This window comes from Saccoglossus kowalevskii, chromosome 6 (genome assembly GCF_978046115.1).
Source record: "Saccoglossus kowalevskii chromosome 6, keSacKowa6.1, whole genome shotgun sequence".
Taxonomy (NCBI): domain Eukaryota; kingdom Metazoa; phylum Hemichordata; class Enteropneusta; family Harrimaniidae; genus Saccoglossus; species Saccoglossus kowalevskii.
In genome coordinates this window covers 24,251,430-24,273,374 of record NC_140646.1, presented here as the reverse complement: position 1 = coordinate 24,273,374, position 21,945 = coordinate 24,251,430, and the positions used below count along the sequence as shown (strand labels likewise).

Sequence of the window (21,945 nt, the reverse complement as noted above, 5' to 3'; positions counted from 1 at the left end):
AAAGATCGCAACTTTGAATGTTTTACAGACCAACGACGTTACCAAGCTTTAATTAGGTATTTTTTAGGTGATTGGAAGGTATTGAAGGAGTTACTGGCGGTAATTAGTGCAAGTCGTGGCCAGGCCAAACCTCATAATTGTGATTTTCATTAAAAGAGCGCATTGGATTTGGGGGAAATCAATGTTTATCAACACAAATGTCGCACATGCGCAGGTCGACGACCACTGTCCTTTATTTTATGTTCTATATTCAAACATAAAAAATTCAGTTCCAATACAGATTTGATTAGCAATCATATAAATTTTACTTTACTTAATCAGAAATCCTCTTAATTGCTCATTTTGTTTCACCATTAAAATCTGACCAGTAAGCCGTCCACGAACATTTCTGGACCCTAGTTTTATTAGATGCAAAATTGTCCTATTAAAATTTGACCTTTTAAATATTTTAAGGTAAATACAATTTGATTGATACACGAGGACCTCAGTGACTCAACTTTGGTCAAATGGTACACAACGTACATACTACAATAAAAAAAAACATATTCAGCTTACAGCTTTACGTTTTCTATTCCAGCGTTTTAGCACATGGTTTCCAAAGATAGAACTCTGCAGTGGGTTTAAATAGTGAGGGTATTTCAGTATACATGTACACAAGTAATCTTCATCAAATTCCATTGTTCACATTACAATGTAAAAAACAAAAAGAATACCTATAATTATTTAAATTAAAATGGTGCCTTCAAAAACATAGTTGGGGTGAAATCTAACCGTTACTTCATAAAAATATGTTTATTCATTTTCATAATATATAAATTGGCTGAAACCCCTAATGCTGTATACATTTAACGGGCGGTAGTCGTCGCGCCGCGCATGTGCGACATTTGTATGTGTTGATAAACATTCATTTTCCAATCCAATGCGCTTTTCTAATAAAATCACAAGTACCAGTTGTGCCATGGACGCCACTTGCACTAATTACGCCAGCCACTTTTTCGATACCTTCCAAAAATCATAAAAAACACCTAATTTATGCATGGTAATCTCTCTCGCGCGCATGCGCGGCGCCCTTTAAGTCACTATAAATATAAAATGGATTGAAATAAATTATTTTCGCTATTGTTTGCGTGTTGATGCACTCACCAGACGACAGACGGGAAAAAAGGTAAAATCTGTACTTGCAGTTTATGTGATTTAATATATATAACCTATGTGAAAGTGAACATAGTGTTATCCAAATCACGCTATGGCAACCGATTTATCTATTCATCATACGTGTTGTACTGACCTCAATCACAAATTTACAATCATGGCAAATTGGCATTGAAACCCGGAATTATAATCAAACAATAAGTCGCCCTTTCTAGGAAAGTAAATAACCCACCATACTATGTTCAAGCAGTAAACCCGAGCCGCAGGCGAGTGCATATATGGAGTGAATTCTGCCATATCGAGTGGTATACCCGCCTTCGGCGAAGGTGTTATTGCTATTATATTATACCAGTATATTGGCAATTCGATAAAACCAGTAAAACAAGAGTTCACAATCTGTTTCAGTCAGGGTTCGAATGCACGTTTGTGCATTCTTCGCGTAATGAATTGGGAGCGTTAATCAACAGGGGAAAAGTCGGATTGTGACAATGTAGCAAGGTGCCTTCAATTTGTCTCCAAATTAAATGATCTACTTCTTGCACTTTATATATATACGCTAAATTACGAACAATAAACTCATCGTCCATGATAAACTGTTGTTGGGCGGCAGAGCATTGTTTAAAGGAAACACACTACGGCTATAAATGGTATTGACAACTTCAATAGAAGCGAGTACGTGACTGATGATACCGCGCCTGTAACAATAATAATAATCTTTATTGAAACCGTATCCCACAGTGGAATCTTAGTTGAAAATACAATAAAGTAATCCAAAAAATAACAAAAAAAACAAACAAGACAATCACAAACATTTGAATGTAAAGAAAAGAATTATTTGGTGGTTGGTTGAGGCATCTGGCATTTTAGGATTTTTCTTGTCGCCATTTGAAACAAGTGTGAATGAATTTTCCTAGTTCAATTATTGTTTTGTCATTTTAACTTTTTAGTATATCTGTAAGGTGTTCATCACTTGTTCTCTAGTTGCTTTTATTGTATTTGATATTCTCGATCATGATTTCTCGTTCCTCCTTGTAAAGATTACAATTGAGAAAAAAATGTTTTTCGTTCTCAATTTCCTGTTTGTCACAAACCGGGCAAATTCGGTCCTCAGCTAAACGGTTTTTATATCTGCCCCTTTCGATTTGAAGGGTATGAGCACTTATTCTGAGTTTTGTCATATCAGCTCAATGATTTGGATTTTTGATTGTAGTGAGATATTTTTCATATGCAAATTCTGTTTTATTTTCCTATATGTTCCTATATTTACATTAACATAGAATAAATCATTCTGTCATTGGTTATTGTCAAGCACATTAAACTCTAGCACTTAATTCAGCAACATGTTTGAAATAATTTAATTTGTAATTTGTTGCATTTTTTACGCATGCTTTCACAATATATCTATATAACATTTATTTATTAAAGGTGTGACTAATCACACCTTTAATTTGTAAACATTGTCATATCTCTAAATACATGCATTCCGATGTTGCATGTCTAGTTTACAGGCCATCAAATAAGAATGTGCATCTTAGGATATACGGATGTAACATCTCATGTGTCACCCGCGTCTGACGGGACAATTGCATTTAATCGTCTATGTCAGTACGTCTTAACTATTCCATGTAATGTTTTTTTTTTATATTTTGCAACTTTTACATATTTTTTTTTAATACCAGTCCGTATGCCTAGTCCGTATTCACAGGTTTTTTGCATGTCGCGTTGCAATTGGTTGATGCTATGAAGGTCTATCCTTCCTCTTTTGGCAAGTTATAACGGTCTAACCAATTACATTTACCTAATCTGATTCTGCCATAACATGTTTTTTTATAGTACATGGAAAAAACATACCGGAACTAGTATACACATTTCGTTAATCCGTGGGATTTACCTTTTTTGCTAACGCCGAGATACAAATATCTTATTCTAGCATGTCGAATGCTTTTCCACTAATACAATACAATAATTTAACAGTAACTAATACAGTAATTTAAATGTAGTAATTCTAACAGTATCATAATTACTATGCTAAATGGGTTACTGGTTCTTAGTCTGCTGTCACAAAAATATATTCTTTTTTGGAACTTGTTTGTAATGAACAACAAGTGATATTTATCTATAAAGTTACTTGTTTTCAAACTTATAACTTATAACATTATGATTACAATGTAACAATGAAAATAATACAATTTAGGATGTGATAGAATTGCAACTACCAGTTAGTATCAAAGTAACATTTTTTGTGTTACTGCATTTGTCTAATTTTCGTTTTGCAGTCCTCGCAGGAATGGTGCTGATAGCTTTGATGTGATGTTATCAACTCACCAGAATTCGTTATCATTCAAAGTGCTTTCCATGAATACACACACACACACACACACACACACATACTTGTATTGCAATATGTTCCGAGGACTCCATTGGATTAACTTTTAATATAGTTGAATTAACTTTTAATATAGTTGCGATATGAACTCGATTAAAACGCGTTCCTATATAGGGTTGCGTTTTAATTGGAGTTTAATTAAACTCAATTACAATGCAATACAATGGAGAATTGCATTTTAATTAAGTTTAATTAAACAAGAGTTGAATATCCCATGACTGAACATAGAAATGTTTGCGAAGCTTAGGTTTAGTATCGGGGTAAGGTATGGTATAATTATTTTAATATTAATATAACGTGAACCATACCTTCCCCGATACTAAACCTAAGCTACGCAAAACGTATTAATAATCGAATTAACTATTAATATAAATTATGTTTTCCGAGGACTATGAAAAAGGTCCTCGGAAGGTGTGTATGTCCTCGGAAGTAGCTATATATCTGTATTTTTGTCCTCGCAACATATAGCAATCCAAGTACACACACACACACACACACACACACACACACACACACACACACACACACACACGCACACACACACACGCACACACAATGACAATGTCCACGCAGTAAGTTCTAAAAACTTTCATCCCTTAATCCAATTTACCCGCGCACATTACAATCCTAAATGTTCAGGTTCTGCTACAGTTTAATGTGAAAACTTTGTGAAAGCCGTAAGTAAGTAAATGCACTGACTTCTGTCTTTGTCTCCCCTGTGTCATTTGTCGAGGTGACAAAATAATTTCATCATCGCTATTTTAGCACTTCCTTCCTCGTACAATCTTTCATAAACAAATGAATTGACTGGCCAGAAGGTGGCGCTGTTTACAGCAACTCTCTAAAACACATTCGTTTTTAAATTGGAGTCTACTACTTGATTTAATTGACGACAATATGCATATTCATCGACGGATTGATTCACAAACACATGTTACTGATATTTGTTAAAATAAACAACCTTCATACAATACTACTGGTAGATTGATCATATCGTATTCAATGCTCTGTGCTTTCGTCCCTTTTTTGTGGTTTTCTTCTGTTCAAACCATATGTGTGAATAAAGTATTATTTGGTTATTGTGGATGTTTTTCTGGTGTTCGTGCCACAGCCTTAGCAAAGTTGTTGGTGACAAAAATGGTTGCTGCTGAAACAAGGTCACAGCAACACCAACACGTCATTTCACTAGAAACAATGCAGTACGATTCGGTTGATTTGGATTTTATTGTCGGGCTAGTACTATTGTGGCAGTCTTTCGAACGAACTGATCAGCTTATGTCTATTTAACTAAGATTACAAGGGTTGACATGGTCTTGACTCAAAAAATATTTTTTTATCTGCTTTAGAGCTAGCAAAATGTAATGAAATCAAAACATTTATGTCGGCAAACCATGAGAACTTTGTGAAATGGTATCAGATTCCTCTTCACTTCTATGTCAATTGGCAGAAAAAAGCCTTAAAAAAATCCAATTCAAAAGAATAATAAAAAATAAAATAAATAAATAAATAAAAAATAAAACAAAGATGGTTTGATAAAGATTGCCATTTATTACGTAATGAACTTAAAATGCATACTAAATTAATTCAGAGATTTCCTAATGACCCTATTGTTAGAGGTAGATTCTTCAAAAAATGTAAACAATTTTTAAAAAATCCTCAAATACAAAAAAAAAAATTTAAAGTACACCAGCTTAATGAAATTGAGAGTCTTCAAAGTAAAAATTCAGCATTCTGGAAAAAATAAGTGAACTCAAGAATGACGCGAATACAAAAAAGTCACAGACAGATTGCATAGCACCAGATAAATGGTTGACACACTTCAAAGATCTATTAAATTCTAAACCTGGTAAAAATACAGAAGAACAAGACGATATTATATCAGATCTTAGAAATAGGGAAATTAAGGAACTTGATGCTAGTAAAACTGATTTGGATGAACCAATACAGAAAAAAGAAATTAAACAAGCCATCAGATTATTGAAAAACAACAAATCAATTGCAGAAGACCAAATCTGTAATGAGATGCTAAAATGCGGTGAACATTACCTCATCAAACCTATTAAAAAAATACTTAACTCTATTTACAATGCAAATATCTTCCCACATGCATGGAGTACAAGTTCAATAATACCCATACATAAAGCAGGATCTAAATCAAATCCCTCAAACTACAGGGGAATAGCAATCTCCAGCTGCCTTGGCAAACTATTTACAAGTATCTTTAATACAAGGCTAACCACTTTTATTGAGAAAAATTATTATCAAATTATTAAAAGTATGTACAGTAGTATAAAATATAAAATAAAAATGAAAGATGGACTAACCAATCAATTTAATTCAACACTGGGTGTTACGCAAGCGTGTAATCTGAGCCCTTCACTCTTTAACAATTTTATTAATGACATAACTAATACCCTGAACCATGAATCATGTGATCCACCAAATTTAAATAACACACAAATCAGCTGTCTAATGTATGCAGATGATATAGTTATTCTTTATAAATCAAAAAGTGGCCTCCAGAATGCCCTTGACAATGTCTGAAAATATACACAGAAATGGAAACTCGCTGTGAACACAGAAAAAACAAAAATTATGGTTTTTAATAAAAATAATAAACTCTATGACAGTGATTTATTCTTTTTTGAAGGGAGTGAGATTAACATCGTGAGAAATTATAATTATTTAGGTATTGTTCTCAGCCCTAATGGAAAATTTAAAGCTGCTATGAAACGTCTGAAATACAAAGGAATGAAAGCATTATTCTCTTTGAAAGCCAAATTATGTCATAATGAAAACCTCAGTCCCTCATTATTGTTATCATTGTTTGATAAACTAATAAGACCAATGCTTATATATGGATGTGAAGTATGGGCTGAAGAAAGTTCATTCAACTCTACTATAGAAGATGTACACCTCAGCTTTTGTCGCTTCATCCGAGGCGTTTCAAAAAACACTCCGAAATTGGGAATTTATAGTGAGTTGGGTAGATATCCTATCGATTCATTCATTAAAAAACGTTAATACAATATACAAACCACCTAAACAAAACTCAAAACCCCATTATTAAGGAAGCCTTCCTACTAAACAAGACTGTAAAAAGTAAGTGGTACAATGAACTTAACTCAGTACTGAAATCTACAAATACAACACTATCAGATATTGACAATAATGAGCTAAAATCGTCACAAATGTCACGGATATATGATAAAATAAAAAATGTATTTATAAAGCATTGGATTAACTCAATTAATGATGATAACAGACAAAACACTAATACAAAAAACAAACTGAGGACTTACACAAAATTTAAAACAAACTTCATTTTGGAAAACTACCTAATTAAGCTAAAAAATAAAGAACTGAAAAGTACCCTAACTAAATTCAGACTGAGCAATCACAGTTTAGAAATTGAAAATGGAAGACACAACAGAATCAAAAGTAGCGACAGAATCTGCAAATTGTGTAATAAAAATGATATTGAAGATGAACATCACTTCCTCATAATATGCCCAGTATATAGTAAAGAGAGGGTCATTTTATACAATGAAGCTGAAAAGATTATGCCTGACTTTACTAATCTCACACCTGAAAATAAATTCATAAAAATAATGTCAAATAATAACTTAACAATTCTTCTGGCACAATATCTGAAATACAGCTTTGTTATTAGACAGTAGCACCTGCTTAGTCATTGACTTTTTTTATACCTATAATGTGTTCATTGGGTTCTTGTTTTTATATTCAGTTTATAGTTTTTTTGTTGGTGTTTCATTTTATTTTATTATATATTTCCGTTACTAACTTCAATTTAGTCTGTTTTTGGTTGTCTTTTAAAACTGTTAGCCATTGTAATTTGATTATTTTTTATCTGTAATTTTTTTGTTGTTGTTGTAACCTTTAACCTCCTTCATTAGGTTGTTATGAGTTAATAAATTGTTGTTGTTGATATTGGCGATCTTTACGTTTATGTTGAACCTCTTCTCTGACTCTCAAAAAAGAATTTGTGTGAAATGTTTCGTCTGTCAATTCGATTATAAATGCCTTGGCTAACTATGAGCGCGTCAATGCTGGCAATCACACTCGGGTGGGTGAAAAAGGCCATTATAAAAACTAGTAAAGTCTTATCACCGCCAGGTTTATGTACCTTAATCTTAATATCAATGGTGTTATGACTTTGCAAGGTCAGATGTACAATACGTTTCGTTGACGAAAGTTGCTTATAAGATAGCGGGTTGCCATTAGAGCAATGATTGCTCACAATGGACCCATATGGATCTATGGAAATAATTAATATATTTAAACTTTGCCCGTTGGTGTAGGCACTCACTTTGCCAAAGGTTGTTAAGGGCGCATCGTTGCTGTGCGTTGTTCGCCCTCTGTTTGTGTCGACCGTGGAAATGTTCACTGTGTATTGAAAGTCATTGACAAGTAAGTGAACTATAATTTTAATAGTATCTGAATTGACGGGGTCGGAACAAGTTACTCCGGTTGTTAAATAACAATTCCTCGCCTCGTGTCAACAGTCGCAACACGAGCAAGTGATTGATGAGAGCGTTATTTTTGTGCACATTATTATACACCTCTAATGCATGTGTTTTCAAAAGGTAGTACATTAGTTTGCTGTTGTCGTGTATTTAGTTAACCATAGACAACCGTGTGGTGGGAGCACGCTTTGGAAACGTGGCATCGTGGTGTCAACAAAGACTACTTAAGCACATGTATATTGTGTTACACTTGTCTGGTATGCGGCCATGTAAACTACTGAGTAACTCGTGGTGTAACGGGAGAGGTCTAGCTTCGAAAGCTAGCAAATCTGACGCGGAAGAAGTCACAAAAAACCTGTACACACACTGCAATGTCGTCGCTCCATTGTTAGTTGTGCATAACAATTATTTGTAATTTTATTCGTTTATTGGAACCAGTAGTGATCACTTGTTTCATATGTAGTAATATTGTTTTGAGCACAGTTCTAGAACAAGTCCTCCAACATTTACAAGGTGGTGTGGATCACGACGTCACTTCCGGTTTACTTCCTGCTTTGCGTGTATAATGGCGGTCTCGAGCAGAGTTTTGCCACGAGAGCATTAAGTCTGTTTATTTGGTGCTACTGTAAAGGTAAACCTTTTCATAATCTTTTTTCGTATACTTTGTGGAAGAATATATAGCTAGCTTCCGCATACCGATGTGAAACTAGTTTAATACTTTCATAACTGTGTTTTTTTGTCAATGGCATTTTCAAAATGTAAATAGCCATTTCACGCGAATGACAGTATTAACCAAATCACCACCGTTCGTTTAATAGCCGTTTACGAAAAAAGTAACCGCATTTCATGTTATTTTTTGACATTTATGTTGTCTTTAGTATACTTACTGTCCAAAAATGCGAAGGCCCCCAAAGGCGCCCCTTTTTAATTCGGTGTTTACGCTCATTCTTTGAGGCCTATTGTTGGAGGACATTGCAACTTTGACCTGCACGCAAAATAAGAGATAGCTCCGCAAATTGTGTAATAAAATGATATTGAAGATAAACATCACTTCCTCATAATATGCCCAGTATATAGTAAAGAGGGGGTCATTTTATACAATGAAGCTGAAAAGATTATTCCTGACTTTACAAATCTTACACCTGAAAATAAATTCATAAAAATAATAACTTAACAATTCCTCTGGCACAATATCTGAAATACAGCTTTGTTATTAGACAACAGCACCTACTTAGTCATTGACTTTTTTTATACCTATTATGTGTTCATTGGGTTCTTGTTTTTATATTCAGTTTATAGTTTTTTTTTGGTATTTCATTTTTTTTATTATATATTTCCGTTACTAACTTCAATTTAGTCTGTTTTTGGTTGTCTTTTAAACTATTAGCCATTGTAGTAGTTGTTGTTGTAACCTTTAACCTTCTTCCTTCTTCAGTAGGTTGTTATGAGTTAATAAAATTGTTCTATTGTCATGTTGGCCCGCCCTGAACCGATTGTACTGCTAACGCTGTTCAACATAACAAAGGGTCTTGAATAAATTAATTGCGCAGTACGCCATCTTGTTCAAGTTAGCACCCACTTTTGATGATAAAAGGATAAAACACCAAATTGGCAATATTATTGACAATTGTGACTCAATAATAGAAATATGTTGTATATCTTTATATATACACACTATATAGTCTCATCAAATGCAAAGACAACAAGTCTTTTCATCGTGGTCTTGTCGGTCAGTTGTCTACTTAGTAATCAGGAGGACCGTTGTTCAATTCCAAGCCATAACTGACTTTTCTCAAAAAGACTGGTTAGTACGAGTTTTAATAACATCACGTCGCCACTGGTTTAATCGGATTTCTCATTCCAATTTGATGCTCTATTATTTTACCACTCTGTCGCTCAAAATATTGTTCTTGAAAGACACAGTCCATATTTTGCTTCTTAGCGTGCATGACTAGGGTTGCAATTCATTCCAGTCAACAAGCACCACAACAATGACTCCAGTGAGTTTTTTTTTCATTTTCAAGTCAAAGATAAAAACTAAATATGAATATCCTTAGACTATAAAAAACAAAAATTTGGGTAAATAGCAAAAATTATAAAACTATTTTACTTTAAATGTCGATAGTCGTTGCGCCACGCATGCGCGAGATGTATGGGTCTCATATACATAAACATTAGCGACTTTGAATGTTTTCAAGTTGCAATACGAACGAGCTTTAATTAGGTATTTGTAGGTGATTGGAAGGTATTAAAGGAGTTACCGGCTGTAATTAGTGCAAGTCGCTCCCAGGTCAAACATTATATTTGTGATTTCCATTAGAAAAGGGCATTGGATTGTGGGAAAACTAATGTTTATCAACAATCAACAATATGTTTTATATCAAACATACAATCCAGTTCCAATACAAAGCTTATCCGAATATAAAACATAATAAACTCTAGCACAGATTTGATTAACAATCAGTTGTCATCTGTTGTCATGCAGATTTATAGGTTTTACTTTACTCAATTGGAAATTATCTTAATTGCTCCATTTGTTTCACATTTCAAATCTGGGATTTGTGCAAAATTCAAAATCTTTAGCGACTTTACCCACCATGGACTTTTGTCTTGTTCAAACATCACACGTACCGTTGTTTTACATACGACAACTCTAAAATCATGTCATTGACTTTTAAACTTTAAATCTACATCAGTCACGGTTCACAAAACGAGATAAGCAGTCCACGAAACAAGGGAGAATTTTAATTATATAATGATATGGAAATCAAAAAATATTCGACCATTCGATATTGTTTCAAGAAAGTTATTTTAATGATGAAAGGTGCTGTTATTGTAGCAAAGTAATCATTTCATGGATCCGTAAAATTCTCCAATATCCTATTATTTTTGGTAGGGCAATTATGAAAATCACTATATATTCCCACAAAACAGAAAAAAATTAAGAGTCAACACGCACGAACTGAGTTGTATGTATATATATTACAAAATTAATATTCATTGGTGTAAGAATAATACATCTGAATGATAACAGAGGATAACGCATGCAAGAATATTGCTGGACCATAGTTTGATTAGATGCAAAATTGTGCTATTAAAATTTGACCTTGTATTTTTAATATTAAAGGGTGAATACAATTTGATCCATACACGAGGACCTCAGTGATTCAACTATGGTCAAATGGTAAACAACGTACATATTTCAATATTGGAGGAAACGTACACAGAACATCAATATTTAGAAATAAAAACATACAGATTTGCCTCCAAAGTGAAAACATAAATCTTACAGCTTTACGTTTTCAATTCCAGCATTTCAGCATTAATTGATTGAAAACCACATGGTTTCCAAAGATAGAACTCTGCACTGGATTTATATAGTATTTATATAGTGCGGGTATTTCAGTACTCATGTGCACAAGTAATCTTCATCAAAGTCCATTGTTCACATTACGATATAAAAAACGTACCTAAAAAGTACCTAAAATTATTCAAATTAAAATGGTGCCTTCAAGAACATAGTTGGGGTGAAATCGAGCCGTTACTTCATAACAATAAGTTAACTCATTTTCATAATGTATAAATTGGCTGAAAACCACAATGTTGTATACATTTAAATGGCAGTAGTCGTCGCACCGCGCATGTGCGACATTTGTATGTGTTGATAAACATTCATTTTCCAATCCAATGCGCTTTTCTAATAAAATCACGAGTACCAGTTGTGCCCTGGGCGCCACTTGCACTAATTGCGCCAACCACTTTTTTGATACCTTCCAAAAATCACAAAAAAACGCCTAATTAAAGCATGGTAATCTCTCAGTTTGTACAAGTTGGTGTGCTCAACAGTAAAAATCGCCGTCTTTGTTTATACGTGACCCATATCTCTCGTCTTGATGCTCGGGCCATATACTCACCAGACGACAGACGGGATAAAGGTAAGATGTGTGCCTGCAGTTTATGTGATTTAATATATATAACCTATATGAAAGTAAACATAGTGTCATCCAAATCACGCTATGGCAACCGATTTATCTATTCATACGTGTTGTACTGTAAACCCGAGCCGCAGGCGAGTGCATATATAGAGTGAATTCTGCCATATCGAGTCGTATACCCGCCTTCGGCGAGGGTGTTATTGCTATTATATTATACCAGTATATTGGCAATTCGATAAAACCAGTAAAACAAGAGTTCACTTGGATGTAATTTAGGTCAATGTGTACGTGTCTTGAACCTGAATAATTGTAAAAACTGTATGTAGTTGTACACTGAATTGTTCATGATTAAACACTATATTTGACACAATGCTATAGATGTTTGTTCATTCACTCACCGCCGTACGACCCTGAGTGATTGACACCTGTGCCCGTGGACGTGTGCGACCGGCTGACACAGACTACACATCTAATACCAACAATCTGTTTCAGTCAGGATTCGAATGCACGTTTGTGCATTCTTCGCGTAATGAATTTGGAACGTTAATCAACATTGGGAAAAGTCGGAATGTGACAATGTAGCAAGATGCTTTCAATTTGTCCCCAAGTTAAATGATCGACTTCTTGCACTTTATATATACGCTAAATTACGAACAATAAACTCATGGAGTATGTCCATGATAAACTGTTGTTGGGCGGCAGAGCAATCTGATGCAATCTGATCAAAATCGGATGTAGTGTACGGGCTTTAATTATTTTGGCCATAAACTAATTTTTCATTTTATTTTCTATTGCTTTTGTTATTAATGTCTTTTTATTTCATTTTGATTTTGAGATTTTGTTTTAATTCCGCCCTACATATATCTGAGCCTCTGCCTATGTGACGAGAATTCAAAGAGACCTACTATCGACGATTTTAGTCAACAAATCACAGACCTCCTTCTATAGCGCACTTGATGACGTCACCAGGCAGTCAGGTCGCAAACACAGCCCACTGTTGGATGTCAATTTGAGAATTGTCGATCTCTGCGTTTAGTGAGAGGAACTGTCGACTTGGAGTAACAAAGGCCTGGCTCAGGAAAAGATCGTCCGACGACATTCTAGATAATATGATACTGTAAAGGGGTTAATTATTCACTGGCTTTTAATTTGGCTTATTTCGCTGACTAGAAAAATGCGCTAAATTAAAACACAGTGAATATGTAAAATTTAGCATAGAACACATTATCTAAATGATAAAACCGTGAATTTAAAACCCACTGAATATGCCTGAAATGTTAAATCAGTGAAATTTAAACCCAGTGAAAATTAGTCATTTTACAGTATTCAGGCGTAGAGCTGGTCGAACAGTAACGAAGCTTAGTTGATAAGCGTTTTGGATTGAGTCCACCGCGTAACAGCAAAAACTAAGAGATATGGAACGTTGTAAACAGAAATGTTGGCACTACATAAAAATCAGCTGCTTGCTGCATGCCTTGCTAGCTGTGCACTGAGAGGGATTACCAATGTAATGGCAAACGTATAAGCTATGTTTACTTATTTAAAGTGGCCAGCGGTGATTGGTTACAATGGGGCACACCCATTCACTGCCTCTGAGGAATGCAAATGAGCAGCTACCCCATATTTAAACCTGGTTAAATATTAACCTAACCAAATATAATGGTGGATTATACCGACGTTAGTGACGAAAACGATCGGGAAAAACACGGCTTTTCGGTAAATTTATCATTGCCAAATGCAACGAAAGTCATCTTTGATTTTTATGTTTATATTGTGGCTTGAATGGTTCAAGTTTAGGTCGTTGATTTGCGTAGTTATTCCGGGAGTGACGATTTCTTTTCCGCTTGTTCGACTGAACACCGGTATCTTTTTCCAGTAGCTTGCCCTCGTGACGGGTGATGTTTTGTTGATAGGGCCAAAATCATCTACGGCATTGGACCGTAACTGTAAATATTCATCAAAATGTATCAAAATTTTTTACATTATACATTAACTCTTTATCAAAGTAATTGAGCTGACTGGAATAAAATATTTTTTATTTGGAACACATCGCAATTGATCAGAAAATATTTTTTGATCCAATATTCTGTGTCGATGCCTGGGTCGGTGACCATTATAACATTTAAAATCCGTTTGCATTGTTTACTATAGCAGTTTACAGTGTTCTAATCATCCCATGATGACGTCATATTGGGAATGGGAAGACATCATCCCATCTCAATATGACGTCATTGTTATGACGGGACAATGGGGTCGTGTGAATAACATAATTAATTATGTCACAATGGGGTCGTGTGAATAAATTTGCATAACCAATGACGTCACGAAATAAATTTTCTGAATGTTTCGTAGAGGGCGCTCACAACCAAACACGTCACGAAAGAATTATCTAAACGATCTGTAGAAGGCGCTCACAACCAAATGACGTCACGAAATAATGTTATAAACGAACTGTAGAGGGCGCTCATAACCATTGACGTCACGAAAGGAATTTCTGAACGAACGACAGAGGGCGCTCACATATACACACACAAATAAATACACGTCATTTTGAAAACTAACGTTTATTAAACAAAAGAAGAATATCAACATTAAAAAACATGACATTTTAAAATGATTGAAATACATAGAGTAAACATTTTGACAAAAAACTAGTAAGATCAGTTACATAAAATCAATTTTTTGTTGTTTTTTTGAAGTAATTAGTCATAAATTGAAATGGTATACATTTTCAAACGCTGTTAAGTATTAACACTGAGTAATATAAGAATGATATTATTAGGGGTAATATAAGAATGATATTTTTAGGAGTAATAATGAGAATTAAAAATGACATTTTAAAAAAGGTTGAAATACATAGAGTATACATTTTCAAACGCGGTTTAGTATTCGATTATAATAAAAAACGAGTAACATCGAAATGTCAATATACACTTTTTTCTAATCAGAATCAGAATCGCTCATCTGTGATAAAAAGAAAACAAGAGAAATAATATGAAATCGATAATTATATAAAGAGGGTATAAGTTATATATACATATTTCAAAAGTATAAGTCATCTAGTAAAACTGCATGGGAAAAAAATATTTGTTATAAATAGGGAGGTTGAGTCCGGTCACGTTTTTGATATATAAATGTCATTCAAATGTCTATCATGCGTAAAAGAGTCGGCTACGGACTTCATAGGTTCCCCTCGACATCTGCGCAGCAAGTAATACAGGACGTATTGACCACACACTGTAGAGAACGGAGCTTGTAGTATTTGATGATTGTAGATCCATGTACAAACGTTTTTATCGAGAAATCTCTTAAATTCCACGTAATAAAGTTGACAACCGTACGAGTCAAAATATTCTTCGCTGTAGGGATCCTTCAGATGGAAAGCCATCCAATGTGTCCCGCCTCCCTTACCGTCATCGGTGTTTGATACAAACGCTGTGGGATACTCCAACACTTTTGCCTTAGGCAGTTGATCTCTAGCATAAACGCCAAAGAACACATTTCTAGTGTACGGATCAGTCGACAGAATACGATTCAGTTAATTCGTGTCCATCGCAGCTAGAAATCCGTCAATACATTTCTGTCTCTGTCAATCTCGATAACGTTGTCGTATTCAGCATAAATCAAAATGGACACAGTCTCAGTCAATGCTTGTCTGAACTGAATCTCAAGACCAATCTTTCCTTCTTGTATCAAATTGTGGTGATAATCGCTGGCCGATTCGTCGGGAGTGAGGTCAAATGCGAAGATTGTGTACCCTTCGGGATATTCGTCTCGAGTGATGCCGTTGCCCGCGGTGTTTGATATGCCGTTGCGGGATGCCGTCTTGACCCACTTTATTTGTACCGGTAAATAGAGTGTAATAAGCAATGATGCGACTTCTGCCACCAGCCGCCGTGAAGTCCGTCTTCAATGTCTTTGCAGGAACTTGCTCGCCTCTAACATTGAGGACAAGTGATGTGATACCGTAATTCTGGAAGTTGAATGAATTGGTTTTGTAGGATCCGTATTCATCCGATCATGTCGACCGTCTTACTGAGCGATGTATACGCGTATCAACGTTTGAGTCCCATGATAGCGTCACCATCATCGGCCCTCGGGTTTGCGACATTAATTTTTCCAGCAGTGTCCTTCTCAAATATCGCCGCACCAATCTGCGTTGATTTGGTGTCCCCTCCATAATTCAATAGCGTTTAGATCTCGGCTGTAAGAATAGGTGGGAGATGCGTCCGAAATCTGCTTTCCACACGTCGATTTGATTGAAGAGGGAATGCAACCACAAGTTTGCAGGCCCTACAGTGGCGTCCGCAGCCAAATTACTTCTGTTGGCATTCGTGATTTTAGCCTTGATGTGCAAAAGTGTAGAACCAATATCGATGTAGTTAATTCCGCCCGAATTCAATTGGACCATCAGCTGTATTCGTGAGTGGGTTTACCTCTTTATACCTTCCTTTTTCAATACTTGTCTGTGTCGGAGGAATAGTAAAGAGATCGAGTTCCGTCTTTGCGCATTTGCAGTAGTGTTCGTGTACAAAAGCCATGATGTTCAGTCGAATATATCCAGAGATCTTCTCCTCTTCTTAGCCTTGGAAGAAATGACACGTCTCGTTGTTGTCTTCTTCCTTTTGATGGTGCGTCCTTGCCCCGTTTGAGAGGGTCTTCCAAATAAATTGCTCAATACTGAAGAAGTAATTTGATGACCCGCTCGTCCAATCCGATTCATGTAGTAATTTCTATAAACCCCCATGTGAGGAGTATAAGGTCGATGTTTGTTCATTTTCTTTTTCTTCACACTAGCGAAGGGTGAGCTTTGTGACAACTCAGCGTCACGATCATACACCCACGTTGAAATGGCACCTTCTCCCCCATATCAGACCTTATATCAATCTCAACAGTCTTGAATGTTGATGTTCGAATCGGGAGAAAGTATAGTTTGTTGTAACTGTGATTGACGCTATCTCTGTGGGTTCCTTCAACGTTGACTATTCTCAAGAGAGGTGCGGAAACGTCACCGACCATTTGGTGTTCAACTATATTGCAATACACGTAGAGGGAATACAAACTTCTAACGTCAACAAGGTAGGGACTAGTGCATCTTTCGTTTGTAATTGTTGTATTTGAGGGAAATCCTAACAGTTTGGCCAATCCACCCATCAAGATTACATGAGCAACTTCTTTGACCGCTATGGTCACTCTCCTAGACCGCGAATTATATGTCATCAGTATTTCATCTGGCAAACCTTTTTCTCGTATCACGTCTAAAATCATTTCGATCCAGTTGTAGTAGCCCGGATTCAATTTCAGTCCTCCGTGACCTCTCAGACTGGGTGATTGAATATTCTATCTCCCTTGCGTGTTATTTTTTTTTGGGTCTTTGACATGTAGAGGACTGCTTGTTCTCCGAACAAGCCGATTCATGGAGTCAAAATTAATTTCCAGTTGATTTCTGTCATTGAGGGTGAACCCTCTCACTTTACACACCGTTTGGTTCCTACTTTTGTCCGGTTTGTGTAGTCGGTAATTCTTCGGTCCTCCGGATACGAAATGTGTGATGTAATTATCCGCTTATTTCTCTCGTCAAATCTCCGAGATAATCACCTGTCGGTGGATCCCATTCTCCAGCTCATTGGATGTAAATGATAGAATCTGTGTCAAAGTACAAGACTCTACTACCTAATTTCTCCAGAACACTTAGAGTTAAGTCGGGCATAGCTCGTCGTCATGGCAGCCAGTACAACATTCATATTAGGTGCTTTGGTGATGTAGTCTTCTTTATCACAGTGCTGGACAAGAACCATTTCGTCAGAGACAAAAGAAAGATCTGTGACATTCTTTGTACTATCCATCAACATTTCCAACAGTTTGGCGGCCGTTTCTACATACATGCTCTGCCCAAAGTTTGATCTCTGTCCCAGCGTTCCCCAGAATGAGTTGAGGTTTAGCTTGGCGAGAGCTTTGAAGCCTGGATTTGGGGTTATCTTGCTTCTGTCCAAGACGATACCTTCTCTTTTGCTGTATCTTTGGATGTACATGGTTCGGTCTTCCTCGGTACGACACCACTCGGGATAACCGGAAGACTCTTGTTTAATTTTTCAGAAACATGTTGATGTGCTCGGTGAATAACTCTCCTTCTCCAGTCTCGGGGTTGTAGGTTGCCGACTCATCGTAATGCCAAATTTTGTATACCTTGGTGATGCGATAGCCTACTTCTTCAGCCTTTTCCAATTCCGGAGTGCACCAAACACCCGTCAGCTGGCGTTCATTGACAGTGTGGTGACATTTGTCTTGATTCATGGTTTCCACGCAGAGTGGGAACATCAGTTTGTTGTTCACCCTGAAAGGTAGAACTGGTATATACAATCTCCTTGGAGGTAAAACATTGCACTTGATAATACCGAAATAGTCTGTGGGTTTGACGATAAAGTCTTTAGTTACGACTGTCGGGTGGCCAACTGGATATCGCGAGGTCTTATTGATGTACGGGTAGAGGCTGCAAAAGTCAACATATTCTATCTTTTCACCTTCCTTGATCTCGTAATACAGACGCAGGGCATTGGTACGACCGCCGAGAAAAGCCTCTGATAGGATTTGAGATACCTAAGTTTCCGACAAACCTCTCGACTTTGTGATTGTTCTTCATCAGGTTTTTGAAATCGTATTCCCACATGGTGACTAGCGAGTATCATTTCGATTACAACCACTGTTCCCTCGCCAGTAGCCTTTCATAGAGGGAGGTCATACTGAGTTCATTCGTTTCATTCCTTCTGGGAAAACACTTATGGGCAACCGTGGAAGTAACAACTGTAGTACTCGTACAAGGTTTTGGTAGAAGCATCATATCCCTCTACGTGATAAGGTCCGATTTTCATCTCCCTTCTGGAATTACGAACATGTTGAATATGCGTGTTATTGACGTGTGCCTCATATTCCATCCATCTTATAGCATCTGCGGATTGATTCTGGGCGCTGAGATAACCTTTCTCAGGCACAACTCCGATTGTATCAGGAGTCAGGAAATTCTTTCAAAATATGACGTTGCACACAGAAACAATCATGATGCAATGGCTGAAAGGGTCAACTTCGGTGAGATCCATCATCATTGTTCTCAATGCCAAATAACACTATATAGAGTATAGAGTATGTACACGTCGCTCCGACAGTACTTGAGCAGTTCTTTACGTCAATCATAAACAGAGTTATTTTCTACTTCTCCATTGTACCATGTGTAGAATGTCTTTCTAGTGTTGATTTTGACAAAAGAAAAGTACTACCTTTTCCATAACTTTCATCAGAGTACTACTTCTCACTAGACAACACTGACAACACAACTGCGAATGTAAAACGCGTTATTCGAGCAGTCTAAACGTTGATAAATTATTTTGCCATAGTACCAATATACAAAATCCTCAACAATAACAAAAAACAATTTTTTCACTCACATCTTAAACACCAATATAGTAGGTTTCCAATGTCAGAGATTTGTAAGCAACCCAGTAAGGCCCATGTGATGATCTGATGTACATTATGACTGTGTTAATCTTCGGATACGAGCAATACTGTTGAGTAATGTTTGTCTGTTAGACGCATACATTTGCTGATTATGTTAGGCTTCTGTATATGATCTGTGATGGTGGGTAGAAATGATCGGTTATTCAAACGTATTACTATTAATGATTTTAGCTAGTAATAAATAAATACATAGTGCCCGTCCAACACCAGGGAGACCATGTAAAAGGTTGTTTTTACAGTTGTTAGACATTTTAATTGAATAATAGTGCGGCTATTAAATGTATATTTAAATGTATATCCAGCCTTGTCATAGAATAATATTTTTCATTACAGATATCCAGTTGCTAGTAGACTACGTTTAAAATATAGTGACAATGGCAACTCGTTTTTGCGATATAGCGCCATCTCTGCGAGTGGCATTATGGGCACATGGCAGGTCGAGATCAACTGCATTTGAATTAGCAATTGCAGCAGAACCTTCAATCAAAGTTTTCCATGAACAGTTTGTTATGGCAGGTTTTCATGGAGAGGAACGAATGTGTAAAGATGTGTTCGTTCGTGGTCCTCCAGTTCCTGGATACACATACCAAGAAGTGAAAGATAGATTAGAGAAAACTTCGTGTCCAGAAAAAATTGCCATCTTCATTAAAGATAACGCAGGAAGTATTGGAGGAAGAGCAAACTATATATACCTAACCACTGGTTATATTCACACATTCCTGATTCGTGATCCAAAGGCATCCATCATATCTTCGTACAAGAGTGTTTTAGAAGATTGCAGCCATAATGAATGTGACATTAGAGATGTACCCAAACGTACCATAGAAGTGTATTCTTTTGAAGCAAATTACAGACTATATAAGTACATCACAGACGAATTAAATCTACCAGCAATAATCGTAGAATCAGATGATTTGATAAGAAATCCAAGAGAAACTTTACAAAAATATTGTTTAGCAACAGGTCTTTCATTTAGTGAGAACTTCTTAAATTGGAAACCAGGAAATATACACCATTTTCCTGATCATATGAAAAATCCACATTTTGTGGAACTGTATTTCAAACCCGCGATTGAAAGCAGCTGCTTTCAATCACCGACACAATCTCCCATGGCCTTGAGTGAGTTACCAGATGAATTAAAACAGTATATTGATCATGTTATGCCTCTGTACAGGGAGATGGCAGACAAGAAATTGTAAGTTTCATAGAAGTTTGATATATTTCTATATGATGGCGATTTAATTTATGTTTGGCACTATTTACCTCTTTCAAAGTTCTATTAATTAGAAGAAACAAAACAAATAAAACAATTAAGTGTAAATTCAAATGAAATAAAATGGCGCTGGAGACAATGTAGTTATAGAAAGGCGGGAATAAATTAAGCTAACCACGTGATATGTGACATGCTTGATGAGTGGTCTTGCATGAAGTGTGGGGATAAATGGGTTCCTGTGAACTATATATAAATTGTTAGGAGCACTCTGTATGTCCAGCGCCACCTCTTGTCCCTGAAGAAATATGAATACATAAACAGAATTGTGTAGAAAATAGCCAATACCACAACATAAACAACAGTGTTATCGTGTTAATATGATAGTGTGTTAACACTGTCACCAAATAGAATTTTTAATTTGTCTATTCATATGCTAGATTCCATCACCTTCTGTAGGTCTTCATCTTCCTTGTTAATTTGCATTATACCAGTATGGATGGCTACTGGTGTATTTGTTTTATGTCGCGCAGTTGATAGACGTTGTAGACGTAATAAAGTTACATACCCGCCTACGTGACAGTTAATCAAAACAACGGGCCAGTGTTTCCGGTGGGTTCAACTATTACAACGTGTAAGCGTTCAGTCAAACATTCATCAAACAATCATGTTTTTCTCATTGTTGACAATGAAACATATAATGAAAACCCTCGTGAGAACAGTTTAGTTTTTAAAGCAGTTTATAATTTTGAACAATTATTGCTATTATGAGGTGGATATTTCTTATTAATATTCTTTCCCAGCTTTATGTTCGTATTATATTTCTTCCAAGTGTTACACAGCAATGATTGTTGTACCTATAAAGCAATGGAATAGACCAACTACCCATCTTCTTCTCGGTCACACATCAAAAGCATACCGCGTCCGGTGTTTTGATTAACTGTCACGTGAGCGTGTATGTAACTTTATTGCGTCTACAACGGTACCTGGAGTATCTTAAAAAGTTGCTGGGGGGTTGCAAAGAACATTGGGTAATTATGTAGTGTGCGTTTGCAACAACCTTTATAAAGGTATTGTGGTCAGCCTATTACTGTTTTTAACGAAGTGGAAACACTTTTTACATCAGCGTGGCAGGGGTCATTCACGCGAGTTAATGTTACGTAGAACTGGATAAGTGGACAACGATGATTCCCCTCCGTTCTGATGATTGTGGGAAGGTTTCCATGCGGGTAACACTGGCACAGGGTGATACTTTGTGTTAATTGT

At 36.1% G+C, this 21,945-nt stretch overlaps 1 protein-coding gene across 2 annotated transcripts; it reads left to right on the top strand.

The window, feature by feature from the left end:
• Positions 1-1,109: 1,109 nt before the first annotated feature.
• LOC102806989 (uncharacterized) lies at positions 1,110-20,864 on the top strand. Of its 2 annotated transcripts, none has more exons than XM_078009538.2 (2): positions 1,110-1,165; positions 19,803-20,864. In XM_078009538.2, the coding sequence occupies exon 2, from the start codon at positions 19,844-19,846 to the stop codon at positions 20,666-20,668; it is 825 nt and encodes a 274-aa protein (XP_077865664.2). In that variant the 5' UTR covers positions 1,110-1,165; positions 19,803-19,843; the 3' UTR covers positions 20,669-20,864. The 2 variants fall into 2 exon arrangements, with proteins under 2 accessions (XP_077865664.2, XP_085356370.1); XM_085500244.1 differs by lacking the exon at positions 1,110-1,165 and adding an exon at positions 8,534-8,656.
• Positions 20,865-21,945: the final 1,081 nt, after the last annotated feature.

What these genes read in the sequence shown, in the direction of transcription:
- LOC102806989 (XM_078009538.2), top strand. Translation starts at nt 19,844, where the DNA reads ATGGCAACTCGTTTTTGCGATATAGCGCCATCTCTGCGAGTGGCATTA.